The sequence below is a fragment of the Athene cunicularia genome, assembly GCF_003259725.1.
Source record: "Athene cunicularia isolate RWA chromosome 1 unlocalized genomic scaffold, athCun1 chr1_part2, whole genome shotgun sequence".
Classification (NCBI taxonomy): Eukaryota; Metazoa; Chordata; class Aves; order Strigiformes; family Strigidae; genus Athene; species Athene cunicularia.
This window is the reverse complement of record NW_020799092.1, coordinates 5,032,174-5,044,751: the sequence shown is the minus strand read 5'-3', so window position 1 is coordinate 5,044,751 and position 12,578 is coordinate 5,032,174. Positions and strand designations below refer to the sequence as shown.

General features: G+C 51.4%; 2 protein-coding genes across 3 annotated transcripts in view; both read left to right on the top strand.

Moving 5' to 3' along the window:
- ARHGDIB (Rho GDP dissociation inhibitor beta) overlaps positions 1-8,800 on the top strand; it is an 11,006-nt gene extending 2,206 nt beyond the window's left edge. The window contains exons 1-7 of one of the 2 annotated variants that reach the window (XM_026864540.1): positions 7-106; positions 3,066-3,147; positions 3,733-3,921; positions 4,493-4,576; positions 5,442-5,518; positions 7,002-7,065; positions 8,006-8,800. In XM_026864540.1, the coding sequence (XP_026720341.1) occupies positions 3,744-3,921; positions 4,493-4,576; positions 5,442-5,518; positions 7,002-7,065; positions 8,006-8,205 (603 nt within the window). In that variant the 5' untranslated portion in view covers positions 7-106; positions 3,066-3,147; positions 3,733-3,743 and the 3' untranslated portion in view covers positions 8,206-8,800. Of the gene's footprint in view, positions 1-6; positions 107-3,065; positions 3,148-3,732; positions 3,922-4,492; positions 4,577-5,441; positions 5,519-7,001; positions 7,066-8,005 lie in introns of those variants that run through there. The other variant, XM_026864531.1, reaches the window with a different exon arrangement.
- Positions 8,801-9,525: 725 nt separating this feature from the next.
- Positions 9,526-12,578, top strand: part of ERP27 (endoplasmic reticulum protein 27) — a 19,114-nt gene continuing 16,061 nt past the window's right edge. The window contains exons 1-2 of the mRNA XM_026863279.1: positions 9,526-9,622; positions 9,817-9,917. Of these exons, the coding sequence (XP_026719080.1) occupies positions 9,526-9,622; positions 9,817-9,917 (198 nt within the window). The remainder of the gene's footprint in view (positions 9,623-9,816; positions 9,918-12,578) is intronic.

Here is a 12,578-nt window from a genome sequence, read left to right as displayed (position 1 = left end):
TTTTTTTTTCCTCTCTTCACCAACTTCCTTCCTGCTCCAACTGCCAAAGCTGAAAGCTCAGCGCTGAGAGCGGAGGAGGACCCCAGCCGCAGGCGCCGCTCAGCTGGTGAGTACCAGCCCAGGCGAGGGGAGGACGGGGGGAGCCGCGCAGGGGTAGAGGAGCGGGCTCACCCCCGGCGCTGCGCAACTTTGCGCCTTTGTTCCCGGCGGCTGGCTCCCTTGCCCAGCCTTGCCCGGGGAGACGGGCAGGGCCTTGCCTGCATCTGAGGGGGAAGTCAGGCTCTGCGCTGTGATGGAGCAGAGGAAGGGGAGGCAGCCCCCATGGTGGCGGAGGGGGCCCGGGGGGTGACAGCGGGTGTAACCCTGCGGGGTGGTACCCGGCGGTCCCCGGGGGTGGCTGGGCAATGGGCTCCCCCTTTTGCCCTCACACCCCAGGGGGTGGGATGGGGACGTCAGGTCCGGAGGTGCTGGTGGGGCCAGTATCTTACTCCCCCATCGTGGAAAATTGCTTCCTCCCTGCCAAACCCGCTTCCTGGAGATAAGCTGTCGGTCAGGGGGTGTTTTGGGGGAGTGATGCACAGAGGGAGAACAAATAAAATGCTGCCCCTGTGACACCCCTCTTTGTGGCCTGTGGTGGCATGGGGGGGCCGAGGAGGCGCCCACCATCCACTTCTGTTGCCCGCCCCCCCCCTCCCCCGGCTTTCTGCAGCAGGTGTGAGGGCAGCCATCCACCCCCGGCACGGGTAGAGCCCAGCTCAGAGACGCTCGAAGTCTTCGGCAGGGCATGATTCCTCCTTCGCCTCCTGCAACCATCTCTCTGGCAGGGAGTCGGTCCCTAGGACTGCTTCTGCCCCTTTCTTTGCCGCTTTGTGGGTGCTGCCAGGCCTCAGAGGCACAGGTGACAACACACAACTGTGGGTTGGGGCTGCAGGAAAGCAAGAAAAATGTAATGGGGCAGGGCACAAATCACCCAGATTTCTTCTTACATTTATAGGGTTTTCAGTTTTTAATGAGGCTCGTGGCCATGTGGGAATCTCCATCTTAGCCCAGCCCTTGGCCTGAGCAGTGACACAGGAGCCCAGGAACCCCAGCAGTTGGGCACCAACATGCTCACTCTGGGGAAGCACTGGTGCCTGAGCCCAGTAGCATGTCTCGGTTTGCAGAGGAGACCAGTCCCGGAGCTAGAGCAAGTAAAGTCAGGGGCAGCTGAGATGTGAGCTTTTGTCTTGGTTAGTCACCTCCTGCCTGGGAATTTGGCAGGAAGGCAGGGTCAGGTCCACAATCTGGGGAGAAATGCTGGAACTGGGTCTGATCGGTGCCATCCTGAGATGCATGTGAACCGGGGGCTGTTCAGCCCAAACAGCCTGGCTGGTCCTGTTCAACTCAGGCTTTTGCTGTTTGACACAGTAGGCTGCCTGTCCACCTCTCCGGGAGGTTTTCAGAGCCTGAAAGCATCCCCCCTCAAGTGAGCCACTCCCACAGGCTGGCAGGGAATGTCTCTGCAGCATGTGTGATGCAAAGGGAAGGTCTGAGTGATGGGAAACAACCTGCTGGTCCAGCCCTGGAGCTCTGCCTTTTCTCTGTGTGTGGCCAGAGCTCGCTCGCTCTATCCATTGCCTGACTCTCTCCCTCTCCTGGGATAAAACACAAAACCCCTGTGGAGGACAGGGGCAGACAGGCAGCTCTGCTCTGTGATTATAGTGGTAACAGATGCAGCCTAGTATCGAGAGAGAGCTCGTGAGAGTGGAAGTGATTCAGATTTGCAGCTGGAGCCCAAGTGGAAGGCAAGACCTGGTGGTGGCTGCCATAGTTCATCATGTCCTCTTCCTGTGCTGAGTATGGGATGGCGCTGAGGGGATTGTGAGGCTTTGTAAGATGACTGTGCTGAGGCTGCAGAGCAGTGGGGCATGAGCAGTCATTATTTTCATGAGGGAGCTTCTGGTTTCCTTCCTCATGAGGACAAATTCAGGGCCTTTTCCATGATATAGAGCACTCCTAGGGATGAATGTGAACTCAGACAAGGTTATTCAGCTGCTGGGACATGCTTTTTTTCCTGTCCATTTGAGTTGAAATTCCCTTTTATCTCCCAGCTGCCCACTCTGCACTAGTTCTTGACTCACCACAAAATGGCATTGCAAAGTATTCTTGCATCAGAGCTGTTGTCCATTAGCATGCCCAACTGAGCCGTCTTGTTCCTGTGCTGCTTGGTTCTTTTCTGTCCTGTAACATTCCAATATACCCCTCCTTGATTTTTTTTCCACTGGTCTCACCCATGCTGGGATTGCACTGGGAGGTCTGCTTATTACTCACTGCTGCCCAGCGATGCTTGCTGATTCACCCTGAACTGTTGCATATATATATATAATTTTTTTTTTTTTGTATTTCCTTTCTGTTTTAACGAATGAGAAAACTATCCCAGTAGCTCCCAATTTAACTTTTTGGAGGAGAGGAAAATATTAAGGCCACAGCTTCAGAGAGGGATAAAAGGGTTTGCTGAGGAAATTGCAAATAAGCGGGCAAGAGGGGAATTTTTAGCAGGGCCAGCTTCTGAAAAGGACTTAATGTAAGGATAAGCTGAAGTGAACTGAATGATCTATGTAGCTTGACCAAATCTCCTTGTGACCAAATGGCAAAGGAATGGCTTGGCCATTTACAACCACCGTCACTGCACCAGGGCACTGCTCTGTTTTTCAGCCTTTCTCTGAAGAGTGGGGAAGTGGCCAAGAGCATGCGGCTGTCTCCATGAGGCAGGCAGCTGACTAAGGGGGACCTGGCACAGCACTGCTCACCTCTTGCCTCTGTCTCCTGTTCCCCATTCCCTGCCCTCTGCCTGTCTGCCCATCAGTTGATCTCTCCCCGCTCTGGCTCCCATTTGGGATGCCACTTAAGAAGCTTTGCTGCCCTCCTGCATTCAGCAGTGCATGTCCCAGCCATCCTGGCTTCATGGCTGCAGGCTCCAGCTGTCCTGCCTTTCCTCGCTGAGAAGCCCCACTGATTCAGCGCAGGCATACAGGGCTGCTCTGCAGCTGGGCTGGATGCAGTCACCATCGCTCTTCCTTCCTCAGCTGGAAGGAGACATGATCCGTGCGTGAAGTGAGCTGTTCCTGGGAGCAAGCACTGGAAATGCCAGCAGCTTGACTCTAGCAGGCGCGTTTCCTTGAGGGCTTCAGAAAACTTGGTAATAGAAGGGAGTTGCTGTCACATATTTGATCTTTGTATGAAATGCTGCCTGACAGTGGTTTTTAACCCCTTAGGAGAGGGTGAGACAAACCTCTGGCCTTGGCTTTGTTCATGTCAGTGTGTGGCAGTGGCTCTTTGTGCAAAATAGCTGGTGAATGCTGAAACCTTGTACAGTGGCTTGTAATTGCAGTGTTGCTGGTCAGCAACTGTGCTGCAGAGTGGCTGTAAATCACTCCAGTTTCAGCCTCCACTCCTGCACCCCCTCCCCAGGAGGGGAAGAATGGTGTAGGTCTGCATGTGCGTGTGGTGCCCTCAGGGAGAGGAGTGGGAGCACAGGGCCATTGTGTTTGATCCAGAATATCAGCATGGCAGTGTCAGAATCGCAGCCGATCACCATTGCCATTTGCCTGTAATGATCCTGCTGCATTTGGCGCTGGGCGAGTGCCTGCCTGTGTGGGAGACTGAGCCGTGCTGTTCCCAGATTGAGTGCCCCTGGGGATGCTAGTCCCCTTTGGAGCAATCCCATTGACTGTCTCCTCCTCTGTTACACAGAACAAGCGACCATGACTGAGAAGACCCAAGAACCTCATGTGGAGGAAGATGATGATGAGCTGGATGGGAAACTCAACTACAAACCCCCTCCTCAAAAAACACTGCAGGAGCTGCAAGAGTTAGACAAGGATGATGAAAGCCTTGCTAAGTACAAGAAGTCCCTGCTGGGAGATGGACCTGTGGTAGTAGGTAGGCTGGGGCATGCTGATAGGAAGGGACTGGGGAGATGCATTGTGACAGTGTGCTGTGGGGATGGGGCAAGGTGGTCTCACAAAGAAGAGGAAGCTTGTTTGACCAGGCACATGCACTGCTTCTGCTGGAGGACTGGGGATGGGCAGGTAGAGAGATGCATGTAAAGGAAGCAAGGAAGATGCTCTGAGCATTAGATGTAAGGTTACTATGGAGTGCTGGCATTAGAAAGGGACTTGTGGGAGGTGTGTGGGCCTTGGAGGATGCCTGAGGGGTTAGAAACATGAGGGGACCAGCCTATGCTGAAAAGGGGTTTTGCAGCTCAGAATGATCTTAAGAGGGGAGTATCCTATAGTGGAAAGACCTCCTCTAGGTATTGGGATGAAGGCTGGAGAGAAAACTGGGGTAGTTGTCGTGGTCCTATTGTGCTAAGAGAAGTCTAGCATTACTGGGTGTTTCATGAAGTGCAGTTTCTGTGTGGGGAAAGCAACCCCATTTCTTCAGTGTTGTTCCCCTCCCCCTGCATTTAATTTTGTAAACTGACAGTTCCCCCTGACTTTTCTACCTGCAGACCCAACAGCTCCCAATGTGGTGGTCACCCGACTCACCCTGGTATGTGACTCTGCTCCAGGACCAATCACTATGGACCTTACAGGTAGGCACAGACTCTGTCCTTAGGCACAAAGGGGAACAAGCAGAGGCCCTGGCATGCTTGAAATTGAAAGGGAGTTTGTCCTTGGGATGCTATAGTGGGTTTAGAGGAACTCTGAGGGCATCTTAGCCCTGTTTCATATTTCAAGGTATACATGTATTAAAAGAAAAGGAGATGTAACAGAGGAAAATATCAAGGGTCTTTTTCTTGACCTCTAGACTGCTCTAAGAGCTTCTGGGTTTCTCCTGCCTTCATCTGCTTTCAGTGAGGCCTCATGAGCACAAGGGATGTGCATGCATTTGGGTAATAGGCTGTTTTGAAACTTTAGAATCAAGCAATACTGCAGTTCCGGCTCCTGGGGGCATGGGGAAAGAACCAGGCTTCACCTTATATGGGCTTTTCTGCAGAGAGAGGAAGCTGAGCCCAGAGAAGCAGAGAGGCTTCCTGTTCAACCAAAACCACACAGAGCCCTCCAGAGCCTGGGCAGCCCTTGCAAGCTATGCAGGAGCTGCAAAACATGCTCCACTCACCCAAGCCATGGCTGGGCATTGACGAGCCGGCACACATTCCTGCAGATGCCTAGCAACCAGTCTGATGATAAACATCTTTGTGTATATGTGCCCAGACCTTTGTTTATTTAGGTGTTATCTTCATAGATGTGGACACAGGCACATACATACACCCAGGCGTTTCTGTATATGTGCTCTCTCAGTGCAGTTGCTTATATAGACCTCTGTGTACTCATTTTGCAGGTGTGCCATCCCTCAAAGGGATGCTTACCTCCAGCACCATCCCAGCCCCATCCCACGACAGGTGGTCTCTTCTTGCTGTAACACCTCTAGCTAACGCCTTGATCCCCTCCTTACAGGTGACCTTGAAGCACTCAAGAAAGAGACCTTCGTATTAAAGGAGGGAGTGGAATACAGAGTTAAGATCCACTTCAGAGTGAGTTGGTTTCCTTCCTATTGCTTCTTATCAGTTACTGAGTCCAGTCACCAGAAGTCTATCTGATATCTAGAGATGGGCAGCATAGCTGCCCAAAAGCTGGGCGCTTGTAGAGCTCCCTGAGCTTCAGGTGTCCTTCTACCCAACAACGGACCAGGTCTTTCCAGGGAATTCCTTTTCGCTCGCCCCTTGGAAGAGGTTGCTTTCTGTCCACCCACAGTGCTGAATAGCAGGTGGTTTGGAAACCAGATGGGTAGTTTTAGCTGAGTTTGGCTTGTTTTTTTAGCCACCAGAAAACCTCTAATTCACACAAAGTGGAAATGTATATGGAGAAGAACAGATAGTGGCTTTCTATGAAGTACTAATTCAGTCTGCATTGCTGGGCTTCATGTATGCATAAAAAAACATTTAATGCTGTAACATTTGGCTGAAGATACCCGAGTTCTTCTGGATCATGATATACCCAAATGGACTCATTTCTCCTCCTCTCCCATTAACCAGTGTGTCAGCCATTTCTTCTGTTTCCAGCTGAAAATGAAACTTGGCCACACTGCAGTGTGGTATCCAGCACTGAAGTGATCAACTCCACATGTTTGCTGCAAGCAAAGCTGGCTTTGGCAGAGAAGGAAAAAAGGGATGGAGGATGGTTCTCTTGAAACAGAGGAGGGAAAATGTTAGAGTTGTGGGTTCTGTAGGCAAGATTTCCCTCCTTCTCTGAGGCTCACATGCTGTTTCAGAGATGACTTTGTCTCCAGAGACACCTCCAGCTCTCCTTTGTGCTATGAAATATTCGTGTCTGAGCCCTGTTGACAGGAGACACCTGGAGCCAGACAAGTTGTTCTAACTCCCTCCCTCAGTCCCAAAGCTGGTAAGAGCTGGCTCCATTTGAATTCTCCCCTGGGATATAAAAGGATCTGCCAGTCTTGTTTCCAGATTGAGTAGTGCTGTGGGGAGGCAGTGTATGTTGGACAGGGACAGCAAGGGATACATCCAAGCTATCTGTAGGACATTTGAGGAAAGATTATCAACAAAACTGTGTCCTTCTGTCTCTTGAGAAGAAACTTGCCAGCTCCCCATGGATCTTAGAGGACAGCTGGGAGTGCTCAGCTAATCTTGCCCACCACTTTGTGCTGGAGAGATGGCTCTAGTCACCCATGTCTGGTTTTCAATATGGACATTATTAATCAGAAACTCCCTGCTTCACTTTTCTTTGTCCTCATCAGCCTGTCTTGTGAAGCTGACTGATATGCTCCAGTCAGCTTCAAAGTCAGGGAAAGGATGGGGAAGTACAGGAGATGCACAGAGGATGCTGTAGGTCTCCCAGGTGCCTATAGAGAAGTGTTAGGACTCCCCACAATGTGTCCTGGGCTGAGCCTGAGAGCAGTGACGTAGGGAGCCAAGATGGGTATGTCTTAAGGAGAGAGAAAAACAGCGGATACAGAACCAAAACCCTTCCCTTGACACTTCTGGTCACTTCTTGCAGGTAAACAGGGACATTGTGTCGGGACTGAAATATGTGCAGCACACCTATCGGACAGGAGTGAAGGGTGAGTAAGAGTCCTCTGTGCTGTGCACACCAGTGCTTCTACCCCCGTGTTTCCTCTGCTCAAAGAAATGTTCCTGCAGCTCTGGGCTGGGACAGAACCTCCCCTAGTCCCATGGCCCCACCTGTGCCACCACACAGGATGTGAGACTTCTCAGCAGAGTGCATTAGCCTGCACTCTGCATCACCCAGGCCAACTGTTTTCTGTTCCTGTGCGAACTCAGTATGAACCACCTCTGGTATTTGTATGCTACACAGCTGTCTGCAGCAGCAAAGTCCCCAGAGACACTGCCTAGACAGTGCTTGCCACAGATTTCCTCTCTATACAGAGTTCTTCACCTCCCCTCCAACCCCTGTTAAGAGTGGCTCAGCCTGTGTGGAGCTTTCTACCTCCTGAAAGCTCTTCTGGATATACTTGGTAAAAAATCAGAGCTGCTCTATGAAGCTTCCTGCTGTGTGCAGACCCCTGTGTTTTTCCATGGCCTCTACTCTGTGGAGTGCTGCCCTGTCTGGACAAGGCAGAGGGAAGTGCTGTTTTGCACACACAAACATCCCACATGCATTTTCGCATGCAACCACCTCTAAGGCTCCAGTTACCCATTCAGCACACATAAGTGGTGGCTTCTCACCAGAAAAGAGAAGCAGCAGGGGATCAAGAGAGATCTTGAGCCATATGCTGAGTGTATCCACTCTCTTCCAGCAGCATATATATGTGAGAGGGTACAGACTGAGTTGCCTGTCCATGTGCCTATCCATCTGTTTATCCTTCCAGCTGTCCTTGTGCTTCACTAACTTGCTTTTTCCACTGATTCTGTTCCCCTTGCTGACATGGACTGGCCCTTTCTCTCCCCACTATCTCCTTTCTGTCTGTGATCTGTGGCCTCTTCTGTCCTTTATCATTCCCCACCTGAGGGGCTTATCTCTTGTGGATTGTTTTCTCCTAGTGGACAAAGCCACATTCATGGTTGGCAGCTACGGCCCACGGCCAGAGGAGTATGAGTTCCTGACGCCTATTGAGGAGGCTCCTAAGGGTATGCTGGCTCGAGGCACCTACCACAACAAGTCTTTCTTCACAGATGATGACAAGCATGACCATCTCACCTGGGAGTGGAACCTGTCCATCAAGAAGGAATGGACAGAATGAGTTCAGCCCATTTGCCTTCCCCCTTCCCATCCCCTTGCCTCCTGCACCAGTCTCCAGGTGGGCCATGCCCACCACGCTGCTCCTTCCTGCCACCATGGCCAGCCACAGCCCTGGTAGCCCTTTCCATGGGTTCCAGGGCTCTGTGCCAGCCTTGGTTGATGCACAGGCCTGCAGGTGGCCTTTACTGCTTCTTCTGATACACTGAAAATAATCTGCCCATTCTCACCACTGCCCCATCATGACAAATAATGGATTAAATTGGGAGGCATCTCCCTCCCTCTCTCCCAGTACTTCCTTCTGCTGCCTCCATCTCTCCTGTACCAACTCCGGTCCCGGAAGTGCCTTTTCTAGGAAACAAGATCACCTGGCAGGGCGGACTGGTCCCTGGAAAATCCATATCTGAGTTACACTTGCCATGTGCTCTGACTCATTGTAAATGGTTGCCTCCTCTGATGGTCTCCTGGTCTGTATCTGGTGCCCTACCCCTTTAAAATCCATCCTTGTGCAGGCAAAGCCAGTCAGGGGGAATGCAGCTAGATGCTGTAACAAGATTTCAGTGTCCCAAGAATAAACACAGTTTCTTTCTTCTTTTCTGCATGAGTGTCATGTTCTTTTCTAGAGTGTGTTTTTCAGTGATGTGTATGTGGAGAGTGCATTATAGGAGGGCTTAAGAGCAGGTTTTGTCAGGGAAATAGCCCTCCTCCTTCAAAATACCAGTCTAACTCAATAGGCAAATTATTGCAGAGCTGCTTCCTTCAGGGGTTCATGGATCCTTCTTTGAAGCCCAAAGTGTGGCCCAGGAGGGGGCTACACTCCAGGTCTTGACAGGCCCCACCTCTCACCCCGGGTGGCAACTGAATGAGTCCCAGGGAGCTATAACATGGCCTTCTCATGTTTAATGCTTACCACGGCAGCTGTTCCCCATGGCCAGAGCCAATGCAAGAACTATGTTTCCCAGTAGCTGGCCTGCTGGCCAAGCACAAGGGAACATCAGCCTCTGGGACACAGCACTTGGAGAAGTGCAGGGGCTCCTCCTGCACAGAGGGATGTTCTTACCCAGCTGGGGTGCTCCAAGATGCCTGCTGCAGGGGAGGATGTGCTGGCAGCAGTGTTAGTGGGGCTTTTCAAGGCTGGTGTCTGCACAGCAGGACAGGCTTTCTCCCAGCCAGATGCTTATCTGAAGCTGAAGGCTTTGCCCTGGGCCAGCTGCTCCCTTCCCACCGCCCTAGGAGTGCCTGTGGGCCCACACAGCAGCTGACGTGTCTCTTGCAGAGAGGTCTGGAGCAGGGTGACACAGCAAGGAGAAGGCAAGGTGGCAGCATGGGCACCTCTGTCTTCCTGTGCCTCTTCGTTAGCCTGCTCACCAGGGGCTCCCCAGCAGGGTGTGCTGGAGGTGAGGACAGCTCTGCATCTCACAGTAAGTGAATTTTCTTCCTGAGTCTGCCATGGGGAGTCCTCACCATGGGTATGCAGTTGCAAGTGTTGTGTTGAGCTTGCAGGAGAGGTGTGTGGGTAGCTTGTAAGGGGTGGGATGCTTGCTTGTGTGTTGGGGGGAGCCTCTTTGAGCTGCTCGTTGTGTACCCTCTTCCAACCCTGACCTCCCCTCTCCAGGCACAGCCAGCACTGCAGAGAAACCTATTCTGTTGAACAACATTGCGGACACTGAAGCCTTCATCAGTGGTGCGGAGGTGGCGGTCATTGGATTCTTCCAGGTGTGTTCATAGCATCTCCCTGCCGCCAACTGTGAGCCCTATCCCATCCTGACAAGAGCTTGGGACTGAATGTGGCATAAACACCTAAAGGCAGCGCCTATCCCAAAAGGTGCTGGGGCTGTGACAGGCATTTGGAGGGATTAGATGACAGGCCACAGAGAGAACGCAGGGAATTCAGTTTGTGTGTGGAAAGGGAGAAGGAGCAAGGGAGGAAGGTGAAGGAGGTCATAGGAGCTCTGGAGCTGGTGAAAGGGAAATGCTTCATGGGAAGCAAAACAGGAATGTGGATGTCAGAGAAACAGTGTTGTCAAGGGATGAGTGGGAATGTCAAGTTGTTTGCTTTGGTCAGCAAAGACAGAACAGGGAACTGCCTGGATGATGGGGCTGAGGTAGCCAGGTTTTGGGGAACAGTGCTGGTGTGGATCCTCTGAAGTCCAAGAGGGTTTGGGCTCAAGCTGCAGGGAAGGTATAGGCATGGTTTGTCTGTCTCACTGCTTTGCTCCCCAGAGGTGATACCCTTGAGATCTCTGCCTCTGTCTAAATCCAATTGAATTCAAAGATGAGTGATAGGTATATGCCCCTTGTCCTCAAAATGGCATGAATATTTTTCCTTAGGAAAGAAGACAAAAATATTTATTGAGGTAGAGTACCATCAATCAGAGGCCTCTTTGACAGGATCCTCATTACTTTTAAGGTCCCCAAATTGCGCCTTTTTCCACCTTTTCCTTGAGCTCTGCCCTGACCTTCTGCTGCCCACACACTGCCTCATGGCTTCTGTCAGAGAAGACTTTAGCCTTTCAAAAACAACTCCTTTCTGCAATCTCCTTCCTCTTTCTGCCCATGCCTGGGGCTGGGGGGCAGCCTAGGGAGAGCATCATGCCCTCGGTATAGGGCAACGGCATCTTACAGCCTACCACAGAGTGAGGACAGATGGTGCTGCCTGTGCAGTGAGGGCAGCAACAAGTGTGTGAGCCCTGGAGGCTTGTGCTGCAGGTGCCTTGCTAAGTGCAGATCACAGAGAACCAGCCACCTCGCTTTCAGCACCTGCAGGCATTTGGAGCTCCTCAAGGGTTGCTCTTGCAGAGCTACAGTCCTGCAAACCAGTGAGGCAATCTGGACATGCAAAATGAAAGTGCTGAGATGCCTCCATCTCCTTCCCCCAGGGTAGCTGGCCAGGCTTGTGGCAGGGCTGTCCCTGGGGCATAGAGCTTCTGCCAAGCTACAGCAGGGCCCGTGGCTTCTTGCTGGGTGAAGCACTGTGGAGGCATAACTGCTGGTGTCTTGTGCCATTACAGCCTCCCACCTGCTGCAGGATTTCTCACTGATCAGAGTCAGACAGGAGGATACTGCCATGCGGGCCCAGCAACTGCCAGCGATGTGTTGGGTGTTCGAATGCTTGAAGCACAACAAGGCTGCATTTAAACGGTAGATAAAGACATGTGTACCATGAGTACTTGTCTTGGGCCCTCTGCCTGAGAGTATATTAATGCAAATAATGTCCATGTTCTCTGTTTATCATAAATTATTTTTCTGCTGCAGCCTTTCAATTCACTGCAGTAGGCAGCTCAGCAAGCTCCCTGTATAATGAGAACAGCCTCCCTGGCTGGGAACAGCATGCCATGATGGAAAAACAGCATGCTGCTCCAAAAAACCCACGTGTTTGTGAGAAAGGGCCATGCTTGGCCTGATTAAACACCAGCTTTCCCAGGAATGCTCCAAAATTCAGTGAGGTTATTCCTACCTCAGGCTTTCACGGTCCTACCAGAGCCATGTCGATGAGCTGGCATTTCCAAAACAGGTCACGAGAGTTGTTTTTCTTTTGAATGGTGGAAGAATTTTGTTTTCCATTCTCTGGGCTCACAAACAGCAGAGCTGACGGTTCAAACTAAAAAGAAAAACCAATTTCCAAGCAGAGACTGTGTCTTGAGAATTTAAATCCTGTAAGTACAAGTGTCAAAAATACATCACTCAAAATTTGGAAATGGGAATAGCAAGGGAGGCTTTAATATGGGCTAATGCTGTAGCTAATGTTCTCGCTGCAAGAAAGAATGGATCTCAAATTACAGAGAAATTGCACATTTCTATCCTTTGATGTATCTACATTAGCTACTTTTTAAAGGATGTATCTAAGACACCTTTTTAAAAAGGAATCAGGATACTGCTAATGCAAGGTGTTCAAAAATTGTAAACCCCTGACTCTAGAATCAAGGTTATATTGAAAATTGTATTTTTATATATTTGCTACACACACACATGCACATGTGTTGTGCTGTGTACATATATTAGATATATTTGAGCATGCCACGTCCATATTTTGGGTTTCTCCCCTCCCTTTTGAGAGCTCTAGGGCTTTGCATCATCACGATATTACCTGTGAGCGTGGAGGTAAGCAGGGAGGTTTCAGAGAAATGGAAGGCGAGGTCCCCGCCCTGCCGTAGCCACCTGCTATCTGTGGCGTTGACACCGGCAGCGGCCCTGGTGCCCTCCCCGATTTTAGGAGGAGAAGCGGTTGGCGGGGCGATGGGGGAGCTCTCTGCAGCACTCCGGCCACGCAGGCAAGGGGACCACGGGAGAGAAAGTCGCTTCCCCCGGCCCCCCGCGGCCTCCCCCGGCCCCCCCGCCCCTCGGCTGCCCCCCTCGATCTCTTTGCTTTTCACTTGC